General features: G+C 48.0%; 1 protein-coding gene across 2 annotated transcripts in view; it reads left to right on the plus strand.

The window, feature by feature from the left end:
* The window catches only part of brf1b (BRF1 RNA polymerase III transcription initiation factor subunit b), a 458,569-nt gene that overhangs the window by 58,206 nt on the left and 372,599 nt on the right, over positions 1 to 27,764 (plus strand). For both annotated transcript variants that reach the window (XR_005463757.1, XM_038822063.1), the window contains exon 2: positions 10,236 to 10,316. Coding sequence is in view for 1 of the 2 variants with exons in the window: in XM_038822063.1 (XP_038677991.1) it covers positions 10,236 to 10,316 (81 nt within the window). In the remaining variant the exon portion in view is untranslated. The remainder of the gene's footprint in view (positions 1 to 10,235; positions 10,317 to 27,764) is intronic.

Raw genomic sequence — 27,764 nt, forward strand, 5'->3', positions numbered from 1 at the left:
CCCCAGGCACGCTCCCTCTCCCCTTTCCCCAGGCACGCTCCCTCTCCCCTTTCCCCAGGCACGCTCCCTCTCCCCTTTCCCCAGGCACGCTCCCTCTCCCCTTTCCCCAGGCACGCTCCCTCTCCCCTTTCCCCAGGCACGCCCCCTCTCCCCTTTCCCCAGGCACGCTCCCTCTCCCCTCTCCCCTTTCCCCAGGCACGCTCCCTCTCCCCTCTCCCCTTTCCCCAGGCTCTCTCCCCCCTTTTCTCTCTCCCCCCCCCCCCCCCGGGTGCGCTCTTGCGTTGAGATGTTAATAACTTTTCAACTGCTTGAGGGAAATGCTCTGAAGTGTTGACCTCCAAACGATGTCCTTGTGTCGCCTGTTTCATGATTGCATGCTGCAAGTATATCTCTATAAAAGAATTCTGCACATCCAAGTGAGCATGACACCAGCTGATTAAAAGTTTGATAGAGTAGTTTCACTTGCGATTGTTACGTGATTATTGGTGAGAATGAATTGATCCTGCTAATCTTGTCCAAATATTCTGTGAAACTCCAAAACCATGTTTCTACTTGTCCCTCTTTCTGTTCTCCCCCCCCCCCCCCTCTGCTTTCTCCTCCCCCCACCTCACATAAATATACTTATAAACGTCACACTGACAATGCTAAGTGGTTATTACACTCAGCAGATAGACAGAGCAAGCTTCCCTGGCTGGTTTGTTTCCTTTGTGTTTACTTGTAGTAACCTGCCACGTCTGAAGAGAATGCTGACTGATGCTGAGTTCACCAAAAGCGTCTAAGTCACTTGTTCCATGATGTATTTTTTCAAAGTTGCATTATAATGGAGCTTGTTAAAATTGTTCATGTGGGCGTTGTTTATCTCCCATGCCTTAGTGCCCTTGGGAAGGTGGTGGTGAGCTGCCTTCCTGAACCGCTGCAGTCCCTGTGGTGTAGGTACACCCACTGTGCTGTTCGGGAGGGGGTTCTAGGATTTTGATGCAGTGACAGTGATGCACTTTCAAGTCGGGATAGTGTGTGGTTGGGAAGGGAATTTGCAGGTGGTGGTGTTCCTGTGCGCTTGCAGTCCTTTGGCCTTCTCGATGCTTAGTAGGAGGTTGCGGAGTTTGCAACGTGCTGTCGAAGGAACAGTGACACGATGTAGATGTCGAACTGCCAATACACCACAGCAGCTGTTGGCACCCCTTTGATTGAATCCCGGTGGTTTGCAGATAAGGCAGACCATTCACCTCATCCTAACCCATCCATTGAGAAAGACCATAGAATTCAAATCTTTCAAAAATTATTCTCTATTTTTGGTCTACTGCCATGTCAAGAATCCATTTCATGTGTTGATCATTTTGTCTCAACTATACCTTGGCACTGTTTCCTCACTTGATATTCACTAGATTTAACCCATGTCCTGTTAAAATAAGTAGTGTTTTCTGGGTTAATAGTTTGGTATTCTTGGTCTCTGCACACACACTGTTTGCTGTCATGGCCGAGAAACCCAAGTCTCTGTGTTCTCCTAAGTCACTTGCTTTAATGCTGAGGTTAGTCTTGTGGTTGATCTTCACAGTGTTTCACTTATTGTCTGAGTAGCAAGATCGAGACGAGGGGTGGACTGACCAGGCAATTGTATGATTTGAGCATGACTTCTGATTTATGCGATCATGTTCTTCTGTCTTGGAACATATTACCAATAAGGACAGTACGTCAATATCAATGCAAGTTGTGATCATGCAGTGTTCTTGTGGCTTTCCTGTTTTGCATTTTGAATATCGAATCATCCAAAAAGCTCTTTGACACAGGAATTTTGGCCAAATCACCCTTTATGGGGGTACTTGATGTACCATTTTTCTTATGTGTAGTATTTATCCACGTTGACTTTTATTTTTCACTGATCTCCCCGTTTTGGTGAAATCCGAATCAGGCCAGAAATCCTTTGCTCTTTCGTCATTCAGCCACATCAGTGCGTGCGGGTGAAAGGACCCGCAAACACACTGGTGTTTATCATAACCCCGTAACATTTGTATGAACACAAGATTCTGGTGGCTTGGTGAGCAGTTATATTGCTCCGTTCTATTGAGCCACGCGGTCCAAGGAACGTGATGGATCTTTTGCAAGTGAAAGGGTGGAACAAACTAGCCAGAGCCTCCCTCACTGCTCACTGTAGAACATCTGTGTTTGAAATTTAGTGCAATAATGGATGTTATTTTTTTTATTTTGGCGGGGGAGGAGGAAATGGAGGCCTTCTGTTCCATGATTAGTTAAGGTTAGTGGAGACAACTTGACTCTAAGAGCTGAGAGCTAAAAGGGTAAAGGTGTGAGGTTCATGCATTTGTAACAAGAGGCTATGGTGAGTTGGATTTACAAGTAAATACTTTGGGTTTGAAATTTACATTATGAGATAATGACTTTACAGCTGTTGAGTTTCAACGGGAAGTTCCGAAGTGACAATGGACTTACACGGGTTTTTTAAAAACTTTTTGGACCTGAAAACATGAAAGATTATTTTATTTAGAGAAGTTGAGGGCAACGGAATCTGAGATGAGCAGATAGGGAGGAGGTTTAGCGGAGTCTGTGGGGGAATAACTTGGAGACCAGATCTGTGCTGGGATAAGGCGTGAAATTTGTGAATTTGGATCAGCCAATCACTCAAGCCAGAAAAGTGTTTGGTTTTCAGAAGGGACCCTGGCCCTGAACCTTTCTCCTGGATTTCCACACCACAGTGAAAGTGTTTGAGGAGTCGTGTGGTTTACCTTTACTGAAGTGACCGTGGTTCCTTGTCTTGGATAATATTAATGGATTTTTATAGTTATAGTCGTTGCCGAGAAGCAAGTTTACTTGTGTATTCTGACCAGGTGGGTGTTTTGGGGGTTGTTCTGTCAGACAGCTTTAACTGTGTAACTTTAATCTTCCATGCTAAAGTTTTTTTTTCGTGTTGAGAAATCCTTTTAGTTTTAAAATCCTGAACTTGTCAGAGGAGTTCTATGCTTTTGGGTTCGGTAGCTGTTCCCAATTGCTTTCAAAATACAAAAAAATGGGTTATGATCAGTAAGACAGCTTTCCCTCTGCGACCTGGTTTGCTCAACAAGTAACATCTGCTGAGGTCGTAACATTAGAATGATATTGCACAGCAAGAAGCCATTCAGTCCAATGAGTCTACAAGGTTCTTTCGAAAAATAATTCACTTTGCTCTACACCGTTGCTCTTTCTCCACCTCTTTAATATTTTTCACTTTCTAGTAATTATCTGGTTGGCAACTGAATATTAATATTGAATCTGTTTTCGCTGGAGTGCATTCCAAATCCTAACCACTTAACTTGAACTCCCACCCTCGATTTTCGACTTTCAAGCATTGGAAGCTATTTGTTTTCGAGCACGTACATTTTTTATTTATTGTTTTAAATTTAGAGTACCCAATTCATTTTTTCAAATTAAGGGGCAATTTAGCGTAGCCAATCCCTGCACATCTTTGGGTTGTGGGGGCAAAACCCACGCAAACACAGAGCGAATATGCAAACTCCACATGGACAGTGACTCAGAGCCGGGATCAAACCTGGGACCTCGGCGCCGTGAGGCCGCAGTGCTAACCCACTGCGCCACCCTGCTGCCCTCAAGCACATACATTAAACCCATGTTGTAATGTTGGTAAACATGGCAGCCAATATCGGGGACTTTTTGAATATTGCCGTGCAATCTTTTTATGTCTACTGAAGAAGGCAGGCAATTAACATCTGATCAAGAAGTCGGTACTTCTGACTGCTGCAAGCTCTTCCTCAGTATGTGTGTGTCAGCCTGGATTATGGGCTCAATTCTTTGGAGTGGCTTATCAACCTATTATCCTCTGACCCCATGCTGCTGTTTTGTGACTAACTGGACAAGATTTGGGCTCGGGTATAATGAGGCACATATTAAATAGTCACAAATATGAAAAAAAGCTCTTTTGCCCATATCCTAACTTGTAACAAATCCTGTCCACCCACCATCTCCGTTCCTGCCAATTTACATTAGCGCCAGGTCTGGTAGTGTCCTATGTCTCATGAAACTGTTTGTCAAATATGTGTCAGTGAATTGTTTTGGGATGTTTTGGTTGAAGGTGGCACTGAAACGTGGCTGGTACCAATGGAACTGTACATTGGGCGTAGGCCAAGGCAGCGGTTTTCAAACTTGTTTTTTCCGGGACCCACTCTTTTTCCAACTGGCCTACCATGGGACTCGCATTGACCGACCTTTGTGATACACGCCATGTTCACTTACCTTTAATGCGAATGCAGAGCCTGCTTGGACCTCACAATCTCACTTGAATAGGTTCAAAGGAGGAGAGGGTAATGTGCATATCAGGTGCAGACTTCAGCCAGTTCCTTTGTGCATCGTCATCTTTATGAAAACAGAAAATCTAATCTTGTACATGTGGGTCGTCTTGAAAGGCAACAGCAACAAAATGCGTGTTTATTCAGCACAGGGTACTCCCCAGCGATGCTACTCCAGAATACTGACAGGCTCCGGGCTTTTGCCATGTTTTTAATGTGGTATCACAGGTCAGCTACAGCAGTGTAGTCTTTTCATATGGAGTCAGCTGTAAGTTTTTAAAATAAATTTAAAGTACCCAATTATGTTTTCCCAATGAAAGGGCAATTTAGCGTGGCCAATCCACCTACCCTGCACATCTTTTTGGATAGTGGGGGTGAGACCCACGTAAACATGGAGAATGTGCAAACTTCACACGGGCAGTGACCTGGGGCCGGGATCAAACCCGTATCCTCAGCGCCATGATGCAGCAGTGCTCACCACTGCGCCGCCGTGCTGCCCTGAGTCAGCTATAAATTATTAATTGACTCTGGAGTCTGAACCGCAAAGGAATTTTTCACTTGCCACTTCTCTTTCAAAATCTGAAACTACTCTCATTTACCAGTACTTCCCTGCATCTAACACACATGGGTATTACATTCTTATTTGCATTGGCACATTTGACAAAACCGTACATCAGCAAATCTTTATACTGCTTTGTTCCCAAGTTAAGTTTCTTCTTGGGCAGCACGGTGGCGCAGTGGGTTAGCCCTGTTGCCTCACGGCGCCAAGGTCCCAGGTTCGATCCCGGCTCTGGGTCGCTGTTCGTGAGGAGTTTGCACATTCTCCCCGTGTTTGCGTGGGTTTCGCCCCCACAACCCAAAGATGTGCAAGGTAGGTGGATTGAACTCGCTAAATTGTCCCTTAATTGGAAAAAATGAATTGGGTACTCTAAATTTATAAAAAATAAAAAAATAAATAAAAAATAAAAAATAAAAGTTTCTTCTTTGCAGGCTGTTAACCCGGAGCTTTGTGCAGAGCTAACACTGGTACTGCTCTGTGCTGCCCTGGACACTCCTGCGCAGCTCTCCTGTAATTTCCATTGTGAGATCCTGTCAAATAGATAAACTACCTGTTTGAGTTTCTGACTGTCTCTAGCTTTTAAGAAATCCATTCCCAGCTCACATACCTTGCTTGCCAGCAGCTGGAAAATGGAAGCAACACTGCTCTGTGATTTGGTGGCAAAATCACATACCTGGAGGGTGCTTGATGTCATGTGTGCATGCACGGCGTGTGAATGAATTGTTCTCTGCTGCTGCTTCTGGCCAGAAGACTCCACACAGTCTCATTTATTTCTGCTTAAAAGGCAGCAGCAGCCGCCATTCTCAATGGAAAAGCTGGTAGTGGCTGGTTACAGAATCTTGACAGTGCAGAAGGAGGCCATTCAGCCCATTGAGTCTGCATCAAGCCTCTGAAAGAGCATCCCTATCTATACCCACTCCCCCGCCCTATCCCCATAACCTCACATAATCTTTTGGACACCATGGGGCAATTTGAGCATGGCCAATCCACACAACCTGCACATCCTTGGAGGAAACTGGAGCACCCGGAGAAAACCCACACAGTCAGGGGGAGAATGTACAAACTCCACACAGACAGTCACGCAAGGTCAGAATCAAACCCGAGTCACTGGTGCTGTGAGGCAGCAGTGCTAACCACTGTGCCCCTGCACCGCCTCTTTTTTTTTTATTGCACCTAATCCAATGTTCAAATACATGTTGAAAGTTAGCGACAAACTTAAAACCAAATTTTAAAAAGGTCATTGTAACTAAATATTTACCTCTCAAACCACGAGAGGTATTGGGCAGCACGGTAGCACAGTGGTTAGCACAGTTGCGTCACAGCTCCAGGGTCCCAGGTTCGAATTCCGGCTTGGGTCACTGTATGTGCGGAGTCTGCACGTTCTCCCCGTGTGTGCGTGGGTTTCCTCCGGATGCTCCGGTTTCCTTCCACAGTCCAAAGATGTGCAGGTTAGGTGGATTAGCAATGATAAATTGCCCTTAGTGTCCAAAAAGGTTAGGTGGGGTTATTGGGCTGCGGGGATAGGGTGGAGGTGTGGACTTCGGTAGGGTGCTCTTTCCAAGGGCCAGTTCAGACTCGATGGGCCGAATGGCCTCCTTCTGCATTGTATGATCTATGATTCTATGAATGGCTGTTGTGCATTAAATGTTCCCAGGATAAATCTGATTGTCTGTCAGGTAAGAAAAGATTATACATCATCTTATTTTCATTTTGATCATCACAAAATGACTTGCCACAATCAAAAAATGCTAATAAGTTATCCTCATTTGGTTTTAAGTTTTTGCCATCCGTCTCTTTAAACAACCTCCCAGCAGTTTCTACTTCTTTATGCCAGAGTGCAGAAATAATGATATCTCCATAATTCCTTGCGGATGAGTTAATGGTATTTTTGATTGAATTTAAAAACATCACAACCTCTCTCCAATGATGTGTCTCACTAGAACCACTGATGAAGAGGCTGTAAGCTCCAGCGTCCAATATTTTGAATCTAGTTTGCATAATAACATATAAATCCTGCAGTTCGCTCAGATGTTGCTTTTGGACACGCAATGCCAAGTACTTCAGAAGGAGTTCAGTCTCAACAGTACCAGTTTCCACTGTCACAAAAGCTAATAGTGATTTAGCCACATCAACGTTTGCATGGGTAGACAGTAGTTGTTCCATCATGCTTACTTCAAAACCAGTTTGGTTGTACCATTCTGCTTTCAATTTCTTTCATTCGTCTATACTTAAAGGCTTTATTGGAACTGACATTTTTGCAACTTTAGCTACTGTTGAATATCACCTAATGTGGCTTTGTGCTGCCTGGTTGTAAATAAAGGAAACAAAGCTGGTGTTGTCGCTGTGGGCAGTTCTTTCTTGTTTAGTGTTTGATGTTTCCATCAATCTGTTTGTGCTCAGTTGACTTTAAAACATTTGATGAGGTGCAGAGCAGTGGGGCAACGCAAGAGGGTGAAAGCCACGCTGCACCTTGGTGCGGTGTGAGCAGAGACTCAATGACACCCTGTAAACGAGGCCTTGGTGCCAGGTTGGCTGCTTTTCTCGTGATCGGGGCCACCGCGGGAACGGCGCAACTGTTCGCTCCACCACCCTCCCGACACCAGCCTGCAGGTCGCCACCCGCACTTTGATAAACTCTGGGCGAAGGACAGGCACAGCAGGTGTTTCTGTGGCTATGCACATTCATTGCTTCTTGGTGCTTGATAAAAGCCTGTCGCTCCTCATTGCTGTCGCTCCTCATTGCTGTCGCTCCTCATTGCTGTCGCTCCTCATTGCTGTCGCTCCTCATTGCTGTCGCTCCTCATTGCTGTCGCTCCTCATTGCTGTCGCTCCTCATTGCTGTCGCTCCTCATTGCTGTCGCTCCTCATTGCTGTCGCTCCTCCTCATTGCTGTCACTCCTCCTCATTGCTGTCGCTCCTCCTCATTGCTGTCGCTCCTCCTCATTGCTGTCGCTCCTCCTCATTGCTGTCGCTGCTCCTCATTGCTGTCGCTGCTCCTCATTGCTGTCGCTGCTCCTCATTGCTGTCGCTGCTCCTCATTGCTGTCGCTGCTCCTCATTGCTGTCGCTGCTCCTCATTGCTGTCGCTGCTCCTCATTGCTGTCGCTGCTCCTCATTGCTGTCGCTGCTCCTCATTGCTGTCGCTGCTCCTCATTGCTGTCGCTCCTCCTCATTGCTGTCGCTCCTCCTCATTGCTGTCGCTCATTACTGTTGTTACTCATTACTAATCCTCATTACTGTTGCTCCTCATTGCTGTCGCTCCTCATTACTGTCGCTCCTCATTACTGTTACTCATTACTGATTCATTGCTGTTGCTCCTAATTGCTGTGCACAATTGTTGGAATGGGATAGGGAGTAAGTAGCTAGGAGCAAAGTCTAAAACCCAACTCATGACCCTGTGCTTTACTCACTCATGCTATTGCATTCCTAGGCACCTAGCTAATATTGTCTTTCCAAATTGCTTTTATGCAGAGCTCATTATGCTTTGAGCCTCGAAAACATTGCTAAATTCAGCTCCACAGCCGTAGTAGGCGAAACTTTGTGGTGTCTGTATCTAGGATAAAGGAAAATAAAATACTGCAGATAGTGAAAATATGAAATAAATACAGGAAATACTCAGCAGGTCTGGTAGCATTTATGGAGCGAGAAACCAAGGTAAACATTGAGTTGAAGGGGCGACACGGTGGCGCAGTGGGTTAGCCCTGCTACCTCACGGCGCCGAGGTCCCAGGTTCAATCCCGGCTCTGGGTCACTGTCCGTGTGGAGTTTGCACATTCTCCCCGTGTCTACGTGGGTTTCACCCCCACAACCCAAAGATGTGCAGGGTAGGCGGATTGGCCACGCTAAATTGCCCCTTAATTGGAAAAGAAATGATTGGGTACTCTAAATTTATTTTAAAAACATTGAGTTGAATATGACCCTTCTTCTGAACACACTACCTTATATGAAATTAGGTGGGAAACTAAGCCATGAGGATTCTATGAGTCAGCAAAAGGATTTAGACAGGCGGAGTGATTCAGCAAGAATGTCTGAGATAGACTATACAGTACTGTAAAGAAGTGCGAAGTTATCCACTTTGGTTGGAAAATGTTGTACTCAAAGGGACCTCGGTACACTTGTGCATCAATCATAGAAAATTGACTTCCAGGTACAGAAAGCAATAGAACAAGCAAATGGTAAGTTAGCCTTTATTACAAAGGGTTAAGTGTATAAGAAGTCTTGTTGTGATTGTAATAATGGTCTTGATGACGCCACATTTGGAGTATTTGTTCAGTTTTGATCTTTTTTCCGAAGGGAATAGGGAGTGCAATGTACGTTCACCAGATTTATTCCTGGAATAATGGGATTGTCCCATGTGGATAGACTGAGTAAACTTGGCCTGTATTCCCTAAAGTTTAGAAGAATAAGCGTTGATCTCCTTCAAGCAAATAAAGCTCATACAGTGCTCAATAGGGTAGATGCTGGGAACTTGTCATCTCCTGGTTGGAGAATCTGCAATGGTGAATAGAATTCTCCCATCCTGGGAATTAGTCCCCTGGTGGGGCAGGAATGTGGAGTATTTCCCACTGCGGAGGCCAACAGGGGAAAGGTGCCAAATCCTCTGCCCCCAACCTCCAATTATGCACCTGGAGGCCACTGACACAATGATAGAAGCTGGAGCTCCTGAGAAAGAAGATGAGGCTGAAAGTTTGACCCCCTCCAGGGCATTGAATCTGGACGATCCAGAGTGGGGAATTGGGCCTTCATTGGCATCGCTTTAGTGGGATGCAGCTGACTTTCATGCTGGTCTCCGGGAGGTTTCCCAATCTGCCATCCTGGCCCCCAGTGGAGGGTCCTGAGGGAATTGGCATTGGCGTAAAACTGAATTTTGAGCCTCTTACCGAACTACCCCACTGCCTGTCATTGAACCCGGCAGTGGGGGCATGGGAGAATTCCAGCCAGTGTCACATTCACCAAATTAGGGGTTGTCCTTTACAGAATTAGATGAGGAGAGGTTTCTTCACTTGGTTGGAATTCTCTGAATATCTACAGCTCTCTGGAGTAGGCTTTAAGTGTATTCAGGACAGAGATTGACATTTTGGCCACTAAGGGGGATATGGGCAGAGTGATGGAAAGTGGAGTTGAGGTAGAAAATCAGCTAAGATCACATTGACTCGCGGAGCAAACTTGAAGAACCAAATGGCCTACTCCAGCTTCCTTGTGTTCTCTCTCTGCAGCATTCTCTTCACTCACTCCCTCCTCCCATTCCTCTCCTTCACGCCCCTCCAATCTCCCTGAACCTCTGTTAACTTGGTTCAAATTTAGCATTATGTTGATTTGTATGCTTAAAAATCATACTCGAGTATGTTTTCCTGATTGACTTCCATTCTGAATTTTTATATTCCAGGTCCCGGAAAAGCTCCATCGCTGGGAACAGGGTTCCACACTAACCTCGGGAAGGAGTCACGGGCACAGACTTTACAGAACGGTAAATCTGCAGCTACAATAACTTAAAGATTAGAGGTGGCAGCCTGTGCATGTCTGTCTTACTGCTTCTTCTAGAGCAGCTCACTGGAGCTTTCAATCGCTTGAGGTTTTAACATTGGCCTGATTAATGTGTCCTGAATTGTTTTAACTCGCAACATCGCCCTTCAATTTGTCTGTACACTTCTCCCTCTTCAGTCTCCAATTGAAGTAGGCCATTCCTAAAAGGCCCTCGAGAAATTAAAAAAATATATTTTTTACTCTAGTATAAAAGCAAAGTCCTGGAAAAACGCAGCTAGTTTGGCAGCATCTGTGGCGAGAAAGGGAATTAACATTTCAAGCCCAATCTGACTCTTCAGAACTTCCAAATATGGTTGGGAAGAAGAGTCACATTGGACTTGATGTTAACTCTTCCTTTGGAAGGTGGTGGCGTAGTGGTATTGTCACTGAACTCGTAGTGATCCAGAGACCCAGGGTAATGCTCTGGCAAACTGGGTTTGAATCTCACCATGGCAAATGGGGAAACTCAAATTCAATAAAAAGCTGAAAAGTCTAATGATGATCATGAAACTATTGCTGTGAGAAACAAAACCCCATCTTGTTCACCTGTGTCCGTGAGGGAAGGAAATCTGCCATTCTGACCTGCTCTGGTCTACATGTGACCCTCGATCCACAGGCTGACTCTGAAATGCGCTTTGAAATGGCCACTCGCGAAGGGGCAATGAATGCAACGGCCACATCCTATGAATGAATTTTTTGTGCAGTAGCATATATCGGAATTAACAATTTTAGCATAAGATGAAAAAGTTGACGATTGCTTTGTCTAATTGTATTCAAATAATCTGTTGTGTGGACATTTGTTAACATCCTTTCGGTATTGTCCATCAACATTTCACTCACAAGATGGTTGAAATCTAGAACTCTTTCTCCCCAGAAGTTTGTGGATGCTGCGGAGGTCAGTTGGTACTTTCAAGATTTTGGATTGGTAGATTTTTGTTATCAAAAGCACTGGAGTTGATAGATCAGCCGTGGTCTGATTGAATGAAAGGATAGTCTTCTCCGTTCCCAAAGTCATTTGTTGCATTAATGGAACAATGAGGCTCTGAGTTGAATTTCAATCATTTCTTCATGGGTGATTTTTGTTGGTGGTCGCAGGGCTTGCCAGCTGGAGGGGAGCAAGCTCTAGGGTTGATATTGGGACCTGCAGGTTTAATGAGGCTCTTATGGTTATTTTATGGATGAGGTGTTTCCCTGTCTCTTAAGGACATCCCCTTTCTGTCACTGGACAACAAGATCAAAAGATAAGGAAGAACAAGGGAGCCCATAAAAGGAAGACTTGAATTTGTATCAGCACCTTGTTGTGCTTTCCAGGCAGTTGAAGGACATTTCAAGTGTAATCACTGTTATAATGCCTGAAACACAGTAACCAGTTAGCACACAGCAAGGTTCCATAAAGAGCAGTATAATCTAGTTTAGTGGTTTACTACTAGCCTAGGCACTGGAGACCACTCCCTGCTTGTCTTGGAAATAGTGCAGTGGCATCTTTTCCACCTCATCCAAAGACATGTAATTAAACAGCGACAAGTCCCTTTTTATAGTGCAGCACCCACCCTCGGTGCGGCACCCACCCTCGGTGCGGCACCCACCCTCGGTGCGGCACCCACCCTCGGTGCAGCATTGGAGTGTGAGCCTTGATTTGTTCCAAAAAGGGGTGGAACTAGAACCCATGATCTGCTGACAGAGGGGAGCATTCTACCAGCTGACCTTGGCTGGTACACTAATAAGACCATAAGTCATAGGAGCAGAATTAGGCCTCTCGGCCCATGGAGTCTGCTCCGCCATTCAATCATGGCTGATATTTTTCTCATCCCCATTCTCCTGCCTTCTCCCTATAACCCCTGCTCTTATTGATCAAAAACCTACCTCTCTCTGTCTCAAGGACACTCAGTGATTTGGCCTCCACAGCCTTCTGCGGCAAAGAGTTCCACATATTCACCACCCTCTGGCTGAACAAATTCCTCCTCATCTCTGTTTGAAAGGATCGTTCCTTTAGTCTGAGATAGTGTCCTCTGCATCTAGTTTTTCCTGCAAGTGGAAACATCCTCTCCACGTCCACTCTATCCAGGCCTTGCAATATCCTGTAAGTTTCAATAAGATCCCCCTCATCCTTCTAAACTTGATTGAGTACAGACCCAGAGTCCTCAACCATTCCTCATAAGACAAGCTCTTCATTCCGACAAAGGCTATACAAGCTCAGTATAACAGAGTCACAGTATAAATCTGAGCTAGTTACAGTGCAGACTTTGTTTGCACTGAGTGCTGAATTTGGGTGCATTTGAGTGCTATAGTAAGAGTTTGGTGACTGAGCGATATTAAGGGTTTATTTTAATTTTTATCTAAAGTCTAGTCTTTCTTTTATTTAGTTAATTAACTTAAAAGTTAAGTTGCTGCTTGGTTGAGAAGAAGGTGAAATTTTTTTTTTTTTAAATTTAGATTAGCCAATTATTTTTTCCAATTAAGGGGCAATTTAGTGTGGCCAATCCACCTACTCTGCAAATTTTTGGGTTGTGGGGGCGAAACCCACGCAGACACTGGGAGAACGTGCAAACTCCACACGGACAGTGACCCAGAGCCGGGATCGAACCTGGGACCTCAGCGCCGTGAGGCGGTTGTGCTAACCACTAGGCCACCGTGCAGCCCCAGAAGGTGAATTTTTAATCAGCTTTAAACAAAGGTTCTACTTGTAACTACTTGCAGCTGGAGCTTGTTAATTAGTTAATTGGATTATGCCAGTTTTCAGAGGTTAGAGTCCAGTATAAATCTGAGCTACTGAGTGCTGAATTTGGGTGCATTTGAGTGCTATAGTGAGAGTTTGGTGACTGAGGGAGTGCTGAATTTGGGTGCATTTGAGTGCTATAGTGCGTGTTTGGTGACTGAGGGAGTGCTGAATTTGGGTGCATTTGAGTGCTATAGTGAGAGTTTGGTGACTGAGGGAATGCTGAATTTGGGTGCATTTGAGTGCTATAGTGCGTGTTTGGTGACTGAGGGAGTGCTGCATTTGAGTGCTATAGTGCGGGTTTGGTGACTGAGGGAGTTAGGTGAGGAGGGAGTAAGGTAATCCTTTTCATTTCATTTCCTACATTTCCCCAAAGAGCTTGAAGGGAGCCGGGAGTTTACAAAGAGTACAGCTGACTGGGAGCAGAGTCGGAGGGCGGAGGTCTAGTTGGTCCACAGTGAAGCTGTATTCTGTAAGGTAAGTGGGGATGGAGGCTAGGGCAGTTGCATGCTCCTCCTGTAGGATGTGGGTGGTGAGGGATACCACCAGTGTCCCCGCTGACTATACCTGCGGGAAGTGCACCCAGCTCCAGCTCCTCCGAGACCGTGTTAGGGAACTGGAACTGGAGCTGAATGAACTTCGGATCATCCGGGAGGCAGAGGGGGTAATATTGAAGAGTTACAGGGAGGTAGCCACACTCAAGGTACAGGACAAGAGTAGCTGGGTTACAGTCAGGAGCGGGCAGACAGTGCAGGGATCCCTCGTGGCCGATCCCCTTCAAAACAAGTATAACGTTTTGGATGCTGTTGTGGGGGATGACCTACTGGGGGAAGGCTCTAGCGGCCAGGCCTCTGGCACTGAGTCTGGCTCTGGGGCTCAGAAGGGAAGGGGGGAGAATAGAAAAGCAATAGTGATAGGAGACTCGATGGTTAGGGGAATGGATAGGCGATTATGTGGTCGCGAGCGAGACTCCCGGAAGGTATGTCGCCTCCCGGGTGCCAGGGCCAGGGATGTCTTGGATCGTATCTTCAGGAACCTTAAGGGGGAGGGGGAGCAGCCAGAAGTCGTGGTGCACATTGGTACCAACGACGTAGGTGGGAAAAGGGGTGTGGATGTAATAAACGAGTTTAGGGAGTTAGGCTGGAAGATAAAAGCCAGGACAGACAGAGTTATCATCTCTGGTTTGTTGCCAGTGCCACGTGATAGCGAGGCTAGGAATAGGGAGAGAGTACAGTTGAACAAGTGGCTGCAAGAATGGTGTAGGAGGGAGGGCTTCAGGTATTTGGATAATTGGAGCGCATTCTGGAGAAGGTGGGACCTGGACAAGCAGGATGGGTTGCATCCGAACCAGAGGGGCACCAATATCCTGGGAGGGAGATTTCCTAGTACTCTTCAGGAGGGTTTAAACTAATTTGGTAGGGGAATGGGAACCGGACTTGTCATCCAGCAACTAAGGTAGCCAATGTTCAGGACGTCAAAGCGCGTAGTGAGGCAGTGGGGAAGGTAACTCTGACAAAGGAGAATACTTGCAGGCACGGAGATAGGTTGAAGTGTGTATACTTCAACGCAAGAAGCATCAGGAATAAGGTGGGTGAACTTGAGGCATGGATCGGTACTTGGGACTACGATGTGGCGGCCATCACGGAAACTTGGATAGAAGAGGGGAAGAAATGGTTGTTGGAGGTTCCTGGTTATAGATGTTTCAATAAGATTGGGGAGGGTGGTAAAAGAGGTGGGGGGGGGGGTTGCATTATTAATTAGAGATATTATAACAGCTGCAGAAAGGCAGTTCGAGGAGGATCTGCCTACTGAGGTAGAATGGGTTGAAGGCAGAAATAGGAAAGGAGCAGTCACCTTGTTGGGAGTTTTCTATAGGCCCCCCAACAGCAACAGAGATGTGGAGGAACAGATTTTGGAAAGGTGCAGAAGCCACAGGGTAGTAGTCATGGGCGGCTTCAACTTCCCAAATATTGAATGGAAGCTCTTTAGATCAAATAGTTTGGATGGGTGGTGTTTGTGCACTGTGTCCAGGAAGCTTTTCTAACACAGTATGCAGATTGTCCGACCAGAGGGGAGGCCATATTGGATTTGGTACTTGGTAATGAACCAGGGCAAGTGATAGGTTTGTTAGTGGGGGAGCATTTTGGAGATAGTGACCACAATTCTGTGACTTTTACTTCAGTAATGGAGAGGGATAGGTGCGTGCAACAGGGCAAGATTTACAATTGGGAGAAGGGTAAATACTATGCTGTCAGACAAGAACTGAATGCATAAGTTGGGAACATAGGCTGTTAGGAAGGACACAATTGAAATGTGGAACTTGTTCAAGGAACAGATACTACGTTGCCTTGATATATATGTCCCTGTCAGGCAGGGAAGAGATGGTCGAGTGAGGGAACCATGGTGGACAAGAGGTTGAATGTCTTGTTAAGAGGAAGAAGGATACTTATGTAAGGCTGAGGAAACAAGGTTCAGACAGGGCGCTTGAGGGATACAAGATAGCCAGGAGGGAACTGAAGAAAGGGATTAGGAAAGCTAAGAGAGGGCATGAAAAATCTTTGGCGGGTAGAATAAGGAAAACCCCAAGGCCTTTTACACATAGAACATAGAACGATACAGCGCAGTACAGGCCCTTCGGCCCACGATGTTACACCGACATGGGAAGTCAAAAACTAAAGGCCATCTAACCTACACTATGCCATTATCATCCATATGCTTATCCAATAAACTTTTAAATGCCCTCAATGTTGGCGAGGTCACTACTGTTGCAGGTAGGGCATTCCACGGCCTCACCACTCTTTGCGTAAAAAACCCACCTCTGACCTCTGTCCTATATCTATTACCCCTCAATTTAAGGCTATGTCCCCTCGTGCTAGCCACCTCCATCCGCGGGAGAAGGCTCTCACTGTCCACCCTATCTAACCCTCTGATCATTTTGTATGCCTCTATTAAGTTACCTCTTAACCTTCTTCTCTCTAACGAAAACAACCTCAAGTCCATCAGCCTTTCCTCATACGATTTTCCCTCCATACCAGGCAACATCCTGGTAAATCTCCTCTGCACCCGTTCCAAAGCTTCCACGTCCTTCCTATAATGAGGCGACCAGAACTGTACGCAATACTCCAAATGCGGCCGTACCAGAGTTTTGTACAGCTGCAACATGACCTCATGGCTCCGGAACTCAATCCCTCTACCAATAAAGGCCAACACACCATAGGCCTTCTTCACAACCCTATCAACCTGGGTGGCAACTTTCAGGGATCTATGTACATGGACACCGAGATCCCTCTGCTCATCCACACTGCCAAGAATTTTACCATTAGCCAAATATTCCGCATTCCTGTTTTTCTTTCCAAAATGAATCACCTCACACTTCTCTACATTAAACTCCATTTGGCACCTCTCAGCCCAGCTCTGCAGCTTATCTATGTCCCTCTGTAACCTGCAACATCCTTCCGCACTGTCTACAACTCCACCGACTTAGTGTCGTCTGCAAATTTACTCACCCAACCTTCTGTGCCCTCCTCTAGGTCATTTATAAAAATGACAAACAGCAACGGCCCCAGAACAGATCCTTGTGGTACGCCACTCGTAACTGAACTCCATTCTGAACATTTGCCGTCAACTACCACCTTCTGTCTTCTTTCAACTAGCCAATTTCTGATCCACATCTCTAAATCACCCTCAATCCCCAGCCTCCGTATTTTCTGCAATAGCCGACCGTGGGGAACCTTATCAAACGCTTTACTGAAATCCATATACACCACATCAACTGCTCTACCCTCGTCTACCTGTTCAGTCACCTTCTCAAAGAACTCGATAAGGTTTGTGAGGCATGACCTACCCTTCACAAAAACCATGCTGACTATCCCTAATCATATTATTCCTATATAGATGATTATAAATCGTATCTTTTATAATCCTCTCCAAGACTTTACCCACAACAGACGTGAGGCTCACCGGCCTATAGTTACCGGGGTTATCTCTACTCCCCTTCTTGAACAAAGGGACCACATTTGCTACCCTCCAATCCTCTGGCACTATTCCTGTAGCCAATGATGACCTAAAAATCAAAGCCAAAGGCTCAGCAATCTCTTCCCTGGCTTCCCAGAGAATCCTAGGATAAATCCCATCAGGCCCCGGGGACTTATCTATTTTCACCTTGTCCAGAATTGGCAACACTTCTTCCCTACGCACCTCAATGCCATCTATTCTAATAGCCTGGGTCTCAGCATTCTCCTCCACAACATTATCTTTTTCCTGAGTGAATACTGACGAAAAGTATTCATTTAGTATCTCGCTTATCTCCTCAGCCTCCACACACAACTTCCCACCACTGTCCTTGACTGGTCCTACTCTTACCCTAGTCATTCTTTTATTCCTGACATACCTATAGAAAGCTTTTGGGTTTTCCTTGATCCTACTTGCCAAAGACTTCTCATGTCCCCTCCTTGCTCGTCTTAGCTCTCTCTTTAGATCCTTCCTCGCTTCCTTGTAACTATCAAGCGCCCCAACTGAAACTTCACGCCTCATCTTCACATAGGCCTCCTTCTTCCTCTTAACAAGAGATTCCACTTCTTTGGTAAACGACGGTTCCCTCGCTCTACCCATTCCTCCCTGCCTGACTGGTACGTACTTATCAAGAACACGCAATAGCTGTTCCTTGAACAAGCTCCACATATCCCTTGCAGCCTACTTCTCCAACCTACACATCCTAAGTCATGTCTAATGGCATCATAATTGCCCTTCCCCCAGCTATAACTCTTGCCCTGCGGGGTGTACTTATCCCTTTCCATCACTAATGTAAAGGTCACCGAATTATGGTCACTGTTTCCAAAGTGCTCACCTACCTCCAGATCTAACACCTGGCCTGGTTCATTACCCAAAACCAAATCCAATGTGGCCTCGCCTCTTGTTGGCCTGTCAACATATTGTGTCAGGAAACCCTCCTGCACACATTGTACAAAGAACGACCCATCTAATGTACTCAAACTATATATTTTCCAGTCACTATTTGGAAAGTTAAAGTCTCCCATAACAACTACCCTGTTACTTTCGCTCTTTTCCAGAATCATCTTCGCCATCCTTTCCTCTACATCCCTAGAACTATTAGGTGGCCTATAGAAAACTCCCAACAGGGTGACCTCTCCTTTCCTGTTTCTAACCTCAGCCATACTACCTCGGAAGAAGAGTCTCCATCTAGCATCCTTTCCGCCACCGTAATACTGTCCTTGACTAGCAGTGCCACACCTCCCCTCTTTTGCCCCCTTCTCTGAGCTTACTAAAACACCTAAACCCCGGAACCTGCAACAACCATTCCTGTCCCTGCTCTATCCATGTCTCTGAAACGGCCACAACATCGAAGTCCCAGGTACCAACCCATGCTGCCAGTTCCCCTACCTTATTTCGTATACTCCTGGCATTGAAGTAGACACACTTCAAACCACCTACCTGAACACTGGCACCCTCCTGCGAAGTCAAATCTGTGCTCCTGACCTCTATACTCTCAATCTCCCGTACCCCAAAACTACAATCCAGGTTCCCATGCCCCTGCTGAATTAGTTTAAACCCCCCCAAAGTGCACTAACAAATCTCCCCCCCAGGATATTGGTGCCCCTCAGGTTCAGATGTAGTCCATCCTGTCTATAGAGGTCCCACCTTCCCCAGAAAGAGCCCCAGTTATCCAGAAATCTGAATCCCCCCCGCCTGCACCATCCCTGTAGCCACGTGTTTAATTGCTCTCTCTCCCTATTCCTCGTCTCACTATCACGTGGTACGGGCAATAACCCAGAGATAACAACTCTGTTTGTTCTCGCTCTGAGCTTCCATCTTGGTCCCTAAAGGCCTGCCTGACATCCTTGTCCCCTTTCCTACCTATGCCGTTAGTGCCAATGTGGACTACGACTTGGGGCTGCTCCCCCTCCCCCTTAAGGACCCGGAAAACACGATCCAAGACATCACGTACCCTTGCACCTGGAAGGCAACATACCAAACGTGAGTCTCTCTCGCTCCCACAAAATCTCCTATCTGTGCCCCTGACTATTGAGTCCCCAATTACTAATGTTCTACTCCTTTCCCCATTCCCTTCTGAGCAACAGGGACAGACTCCGTGCCAGAGGCCCGTACCCCATGGCTTACCCCTGGTAAGTCGTCCCCCCCCACAAGTATCCAAAACGGTATACTTGTTACTCAGGGGAACGACCGCAGGGGGTCCCTGCACTGACTGCTTCTTCCCAGTCCCTCTTACAGTTACCCATCTATCTCCAGTCTTTGGTGTAACTACTTCCCTGAAGCTCCTATCTATGACCACCTCTGCCTCCCGAATGATCCGAAGTTCATCCAGCTCAAGCTCCAGGTCCCTAACACGGTTTTTGAGGAGCTGGAGTTGGGTGCACTTCCCACAGATGAAATCAGCAGGGACACTGATGGTGTCCCTCACCTCAAACATTCTGCAGGAGGAGCATTGTGAGAAATATGAGAATGACTAGAGCGAGGGTGGGTCTGATCAGGGACAGTAGCGGGAGATTGTGTATTGAGTCAGAAGAGATAGGAGAGGTCTTGAACGAGTACTTTTCTTCAGTATTTACGAATGAGAGGGGCCATATTATTGGAGAGGACAGTGTGAAACAGACTGGTAAGCTCGAGGAGATAATTGTTAGGAAGGAAGATGTGTTGGGCATTTTGAAAAACTTGAGGATAGACAAGTCCCCCGGGCCTGACGGGATATATCCAAGGATTCTATGGGAAGCAAGAGATGAAATTGCAGAGCCGCTGGCAGATTTTTTCGTCCTCACTGTCAACAGGGGTGGTACCAGGGAATTGGAGAGTGGCGAATGTCGTGCCCCTGCTCAAAGAAGGGAATAGGGATAACCCTGGGAATTACAGGCCAGTTAGTCTTACTTCGGTGGTAGGCAAAGTAATGGAAAGGGTACTGAGGGATAGGATTTCTGAGCATCTGGAAAGACACTGCTTGATTAGGGATAGTCAGCACGGATTTGTGAGGGATAGGTCTTGCCTTACAAGTCTTAATGAATTCTTTGAGGAGGTGACCAAGCACGTGGATGAAGGTAAAGCAGTGGATGTGGTGTACATGGATTTTAGTAAGGCATTTGATAAGGGTCCCGATGGTAGGCTTATGCAGAAAGTAAGGAGGCATGGGATAGTGGGAAATTTGGCCAGTTGGATTACCACAGCGCTCCAGTTGGATAACCACAGCGCTCCCGCACTGCCCTAGACATGGGGAAAAATTTGCAAACTTGAGACTTGTCTTTTTTTAAATAAATTTAGAGTACCCAATTCATTTTTTCCAATTAAGGGGCAATTTAGTGTGTTCAAACCACCTACCCTGCATATCTTTGGGTTGTGGGGGTGAAACCCACGCAGACACGGGGGGAATGTGCAAACTCCACAAGGAGAGTGACCCGTGGCCGGGATCGAACCCGGCTCCGCAGCGTGTGAGGTAGCAGTGCTAACCATTGTGCCGCCCTCTCTGATTGCTTGTATAGGTTCCCTGTTGCTCGTTTTCGATCCCAACAGCGTTGCCGATACTGTTGCTAATATTAATGGTAATGTTGGTGAACCACAAGCCTTCCCTTATGAAATGAAATGAAAATCTCTTATTGTCACGAGTAGGCTTCAATGAAGTTACTGTGAAAAGCCCCTAGTCGCCACATTCCAGTGCCTGTTCGGGGAGGTTGTTACGGGAATCAAACCGTGCTGCTGGCCTGCCTTGGTCTGCTTTCAAAGCCAGCGATTTAGCCCAGTGTGCTAAACAGCCCCTGTTTATATCGATCAAATGACCACACAACTGGTTAGTTAGTTCAAAATATGGTTTATTTACATACACAAGGGTTACCTCGACATGCAAACACAATATCCACTATAAAACTACACCGATCAGCTACAATAACCTATACTTAACTTCAGGGCGGCCGGCACTGTGCAAATGGATACGGCCTTTATCTGGATTTGACTTGGCTGGTTCGAAGAAAGCGACTCTGTCGCTGCTGGACTCATCCGTTAGGTAGCGATAGTTGGCCTTGAACTTGGCTGGCTGTTCCTGCTACAGTTGAGCTTGCACAGGCCAGATCCAAAAGAGACAGAACACATGACTGTGCTCTCTTTTATCCCCCTGAGATTTTGCGCTCTTTGGGGCGGTCCTTAACCTTGGACCCAATAGTTCGACAGGGCCCTGATCACTGTCCCGATTTCAGCCAATAAAGGGGCGGGTGCCTTGGTGGCTGGGCGGGTCCTTAGCGGTAATTGACCTTGACAGTTGGGCTCTCTGAGTAAAGGGAGTGGAGTCGATCAGTCTGTGGCTGTACCGGTTTCTTGATTGGAGTTCTATTGTTCTGGGAAAATGGGCCATTAAAATGCAAATGAGCGGGGGTATTGGTCAGGTTTGGTTACCTGTGTTTCAAATACACATAGGCTCTGTATCTGTCTGAGTCCTGGGTTGGCCATAATTCCCATGGTCCTTTGCAGGTGGCCATCTTAGATGGCTGCATCTCTCCTCAACAACACTGGCAAATACTCCTCCGAAAACATCAGTCCCTGTCCTGCCCAGGTGTAACCCATCCAGTTTGTACAGGTCCTACTTCCCTCCAGAACCAGTCCTAATGTCCCAGGAATCTGAAATCTTCCCCCTCACACCATCTCCTCAGCCATGTATTCATCTGATATAGCCTGCTATTTCTGCTCTGACTAGCACGTAGCGCAGGCATTAATCCTGCAATCACTACCTTTAAGGTCCAACTTTTCAACTTGCTGTCTAACTCCCCGTATTCTGCTTTTAGGACCTCATCCCTTTTTTAACCTATGTCGTCTGTAGCAATGTGTACCATGACCACTGGCTATTCATCCTCCCCCTCTAGAATATCCTGTAACCAGTCTGAGACATCCTTGAACCTTGCACCAGGGAAGCAGTTATTCTCGGGTCCTTCTTCCCTGTTCCTCATTACAACAGAATATTACATACTATAGACCACAAAATATAGACCGTACAAATTGTAAGCAAAGTTGTAAATACTTACCCGATGGTACTCGCCCAACCCAATCAACTGATTCCACTTGCCCCATGCCACTTTTGGATCTTGGTGTCACCTTAGCAACTCCAAGCTCGCACTCCGCTCTCAGTCTCGCCCTCTTTTATCCTCCCAGCTCCGCTCCAAGCCTTGACCTTTCTCGCCCTCCTTTATGCTCCTGGTTCCACTCTCAGGTTTTACTTGCTATTACTTGAGCTCTTTTTCTCTCTCTGGCTCTGCTCTCTAACCATATAAATTTACATTGTTTTCTAAATTACCTTCTTTCATTTCGACTTGATTTGACTTTACCTCCGTATTGTTAGTCTTCCTTACTGAAATCTGAGGAACTACTTCTTTATAACTGGTCCATATTCCTAGTTAAAGCTGTTTAGACACAATACTTCAACAACAGCTTCTCACCAACCGATAAATTTCCAGTTTTCTTGTGATGTCACTCCGAGAATGTTTTCAAACTCTGCCACTGTCCCAGTGGAAGTGTCCCTCGCAGACCCAGCTGTCTCCCCGTCCCAGTGGAAGTGTCCCTCGCAGACCCAGCTGTCTCCCCGCCCCAGTGGAAGTGTCTCTCGCAGACCCAGCTGTCTCCCTGTCCCAGTGGGTGTCCCTCGCAGACCCAGCTGTCTCCCCGTCCCAGTGGAAGTGTCCCTCGCAGACCCAGCTGTCTCCCCGCCCCAGTGGAAGTGTCTCTCGCAGACCCAGCTGTCTCCCTGTCCCAGTGGGTGTCCCTCGCAGACCCAGCTGTCTCCCCTGTCCCAGTGGAAGTGTCCCTCGCAGACCCAGCTGTCTCCCCTGTCCCAGTGGAAGTGTCCCTCGCAGACCCAGCTGTCTCCTCTGTCCCAGTGGAAGTGTCCCTTGCAGACCCAGCTGTCTCCCCCGCCCCAGTGGAAGTGTATCTCGCAGACCCAGCTGTCTCCCCGTCCCAGTGGAAGTGTCCCTCGCAGACCCAGCTGTCTCCCCGTCCCAGTGGAAGTGTCCCTCGCAGACCCAGCTGTCTCCCCTGCCCCAGTGGAAGTGTCTCTCGCAGACCCAGCTGTCTCCCTGTCCCAGTGGAAGTGTCCCTCGCAGACCCAGCTGTCTCCCCTGTCCCAGTGGAAGTGTCCCTCGCAGACCCAGCTGTCTCCTCTGCCCCAGTGGAAGTGTCCCTTGCAGACCCAGCTGTCTCCCCGTCCCAGTGGAAGTGTCCCTCGCAGACCCAGCTGTCTCCCCTGCCCCAGTGGAAGTGTCTCTCGCAGACCCAGCTGTCTCCCTGTCCCAGTGGAAGTGTCCCTCGCAGACCCAGCTGTCTCCCCTGTCCCAGTGGAAGTGTCCCTCGCAGACCCAGCTGTCTCCCTGTCCCAGTGGAAGTGTCCCTCGCAGACCCAGCTGTCTCCCTGTCCCAGTGGAAGTGTCTCTCGCAGACCCAGCTGTCTCCTCCGCCCCAGTGGAAGTGTCCCTTGGAGACCCAGCTGTCTCCCCTGCCCCAGTGGAAGTGTCTCTCGCAGACCCAGCTGTCTCCCCCGCCCCAGTGGAAGTGTCCCTCGCAGACCCAGCTGTCTCCTCCGCCCCAGTGGAAGTGTCCCTCGCAGACCCAGCTGTCTCCCCTGTCCCAGTGGAAGTGTCCCTCGCAGACCCAGCTGTCTCCCCTGCCCCAGTGGAAGTGTCCCTCGCAGACCCAGCTGTCTCCCCGCCCCAGTGGAAGTGTCCCTCGCAGACCCAGCTGTCTCCCCTGTCCCAGTGGAAGTGTCCCTCGCAGACCCAGCTGTCTCCCCTGCCCCAGTGGAAGTGTCCCTCGCAGACCCAGCTGTCTCCCCTGTCCCAGTGGAAGTGTCCCTCGCAGACCCAGCTGTCTCCCCTGCCCCAGTGGAAGTGTCCCTCGCATACCCAGCTGTCTCCCCTGCCCCAGTGGAAGTGTCCCTCGCAGACCCAGCTGTCTCCCCGTCCCAGTGGACATGTCCCTCGCGGGTCTGCCGATCTTCCCAGCCCTAGTAGAGGTGTTCCTCGCAGGTCCAGCTGTCTCCGCTCCCCCCCCACTCCCCCTTGCCCAGTAGAGGTGTGTCCCGCAGGCCCAGCTGTCCCCGCTGCCCCAGTAGAGGTGCACCCCGCAGGCCCGGCTGTCTCTGCTTCCCCCACTGCCCCAGTAAGGGTGTCCCGCAGGTCCGGCTGTCTCCGCTGCCCCAGTAAGGGTGTCCCTCGCAGGTCCGGCTGTCTCCGCTGCCCCAGTAAGGGTGTCCCTCGCAGGTCCGATATCTCCGCTGTCCCAGTAGAGGTGACCCTCGCAGGTCCGGCTGTCTCCGCTGTCCCAGTACAGGTGACCCTCGCAGGTCTGGCTGTCTCCGCTGTCCCAGTACAGGTGACCCTCGCAGGTCCGGCTGTCTCCGCTGCCCCAGTAAGGGTGTCCCTCGCAGGTCCGATGTCTCCGCTGTCCCAGTAGAGGTGACCCTCGCAGGTCCGGCTGTCTCCGCTGCCCCAGTAAGGGTGTCCCGCAGGTCCGGCTGTCTCCGCTGCCCCAGTAAGGGTGTCCCTCGCAGGTCCGGCTGTCTCCGCTGCCCCAGTAAGGGTGTCCCTCGCAGGTCCGGCTGTCTCCGCTGTCCCAGTAAGGGTGTCCCTCGCAGGTCCGGCTGTCTTCACTGTCCCAGTAGAGGTGACCCTCGCAGGTCCGGCTGTCTCCGCTGTCCCAGTAGAGGTGACCGGTTGTCACTTGTTGTCTCCGTTTCCCACCTGCCCCAGTAGAGGTGTCCTTCATCGGTCCGGCTACCTCCGCTCCCCCATTGCCCAGTGGACATGCCCCTCACAGACCCAGCTGTCTCCGCTGCCCTAGGAGAGGTGTCCCTTTGGAGTGTACATGTTCCCTCGTCGGGTGGCATCACCAGTAGTGTTCATACCTTGGCATGAAACCGTCATACCTGATCAAAAATGGACAATCACTTGGGCAGCACGGTGGCACAGTGGTTAGCACTTCTGCCTCATAACGCCAGGGTCCCAGGTTCTATTCCGGCCTGGGGTGACTGTGTGGAGTTTGCACGTTCTCTCCGTGTCTGCGTGGGTTTCCTCCGGGTGCTCTGGTTTCCTCCCACAGTCCAAAGACGTGCGGGTTAGGTTGATTGGCCATGATGAATTACCTTTGGCGTCCAAAGATGTGTAGGTTAGATTAAGGGGTTATTAGGATGGGGCAGGGAAGAAGGTTTGGGTAGAGTGTTCTTTCAGAGGGTCGGTGCAGACCCGATGGGTTGAATGGCCTCCTGCACTGTAGGGATTCTATGATTCTGTGACTTATGACTGAGGGAATTGAGAGATATAGGGAGTGGGTGGGGAAAATGCAGTCTAGGCCCAATGTCAGCCATGATCATATTGGAATGGCAGCGATGGATCACGTGGTCTAGGCCTGCTCCTGCTTACGTTCTTTGTGTTTGAAGTCTGATCTCCACTTTAAAAATAGAAAATGCAAGCTTTAGATAGCCAAATCCATCAGCAGCGCAAAAGAGGTTATTTACAGAATTTGCTTGATAAATCTGGATTATTATGCTCTTTTGTCCGCTGTTCAGCAAAGTCTGTGAGAAGCAGCACCATCTGGTAAGAAAAGAATGCTTAAGGGAATAAAATGACTCATCTTCAATCCCACGGTGTATATAAAATGTATACTTAAAATTCCCTGGAGTAATCTCAAAGTGCACATGTTGCGTAGAATTTCTTTATAATTGTTGCAAATGACTATTCCCAGAAGGAAACCTTTCTTCTGTTGGCTTCCAATCCCTAATTTAATGTCCCTATTTTCTTCCACTTCTTTGAAGGTGTGCAGACTCTTTATGTTGTATTTATTCCATAGGTGTTATCCTGCTGTCGGGTCACGATCCTCCAAATTGAGGTTACTGGCCCAGTAATCCAGAGGCCTGACCTAATATCTGGAGACGTGAATTAAAACCTTCCCACTGCAGCTGGAGAACTTCAAATCCATTAATAAATAATTCTGGAATTAGAATCTGGTATCTGTAACCATGCTAGATTATCGTTAAAATATCCAATAGGGCTCAGAGAATTGTCATCGATACCAAATCTCTCAACAATGTGGTTAATTTTTAACTTCCCTCTGAAATGGTTGAGAAAGCTATTCAGTTGTTGCGAAGGTGGGTCCTTGAGGGCAATTCAAGGTGAGCAATAGGATTACTCACATTCTGAATTCAGCTGTTTGACCATGGATGGCACCACGACTGAGCCACAAACTGACATTAGACCTGTGTTCTTCCACGCAAGGATCAATTAATCAGATTTGGGGTTCAGTGTGAAGAAGCCAATTGCAGCTCGTCAGGTTGTGGATGCCTACCTTCCTTGTGTCGATGGCCCGAATGGCTCATGGTGTGCGAAGATTCTCCAGTGGAGGACCGGGGCGATTAACTAGACAGCTCTCGCAAAGAGCTGGCACAGAAACAGTAGACTGAATGCTCTTCAGCACAGACTTAAAATCAAAACATGTCAGTGTACACTGCAAGACTCTTGCCCAGAGACCACGGGAGGTGGTTGAGTTGCATATTTTTAAAAGTACTTTTCTCCCAACCTCTTCATTACCTCATTCTGTATTATCAACGTGCCCTTTGGTTAATAGACACAACATGGGGCAGCACGGTAGCATGGTGGTTAGCATAAATGCTTCACAGCTCCAGGGTCCCAGGTTCGATTCCCTGCTGGGTCACTGTCTGTGCGGAGTCTGCATGTCCTCCCCGTGTGTGCATGGGTTTCCTCCGGGTGCTCCGGTTTCCTCCCACAGTCCAAAGATGTGCGGGTTAGGTGGATTGGCCATGCTAAATTGCCCGTAGTGCCCTAAAAAGTAAGGCTAAGGGAAGGGGGGGTTGTTGGTTTACGGGTGTAGGGTGGATACGTGGGTTTGAGTAGGGAGATCATTGCTCGGCACAACATCGAGGGCCGAAGGGCTTGTTCTGTGCTGTACTGTTCTATTCTATATCTAACATTAAATGTTCATAGTGACGTGCAGTGGGTTAGCCCTGCTGCCTCATGGCGCCGGGGTCCCAGGTTCGATCCTGGCTCTGTCACTGTCCGTGTGGAGTTTGCACATTCTCCCCATGTTTAGGCCACGAGACAAAGGGTCAGGAAGGAAGATGTGTTGCGCGTTTTGAAAAACTTGAGGATAGACAAGTCCCCCGGGCCTGACGGGATATATCCAAGGATTCTATGGAAAGCAAGAAATGAAATTTCAGCAGGGGCAGCAGGGTAGCATGGTGGTTAGCATAAATGCTTCACAGCTCCAGGGTCCCAGGTTCGATTCCCGGCTGGGTCACTGTCTGTGTGGAGTCTGCACGTTCTCCCCCTGTGTGCGTGGGTTTCCTCCGGGTGCTCCGGTTTCCTCCCACAGTCCAAAGATGTGCGTGTTAGGTGGATTGGCCATGCTAAATTGCCCGTAGTGTCCTAATAAAAGTAAGGTTAAGGGGGGGTTGTTGGGTTGCGGGTATAGGGTGGATACGTGGGTTTGAGTGGGGTGATCATGGCTCGGCACAACATTGAGGGCTGAAGGGCCTGTTCTGTGCTGTACTGTTCTATGTTCTACATCCAGCAGAGGGCAGCAGAGCAGAGCTACTGATCAGCTGTTCTGGGGAAATTTGCATACGTGCAGTGCGGTCAGCCTAAGTTGAAGGTGGAGCTGCGAAGG

This window comes from Scyliorhinus canicula, chromosome 2 (genome assembly GCF_902713615.1).
Source record: "Scyliorhinus canicula chromosome 2, sScyCan1.1, whole genome shotgun sequence".
Lineage (NCBI taxonomy): Eukaryota > Metazoa > Chordata > Chondrichthyes > Carcharhiniformes > Scyliorhinidae > Scyliorhinus > Scyliorhinus canicula.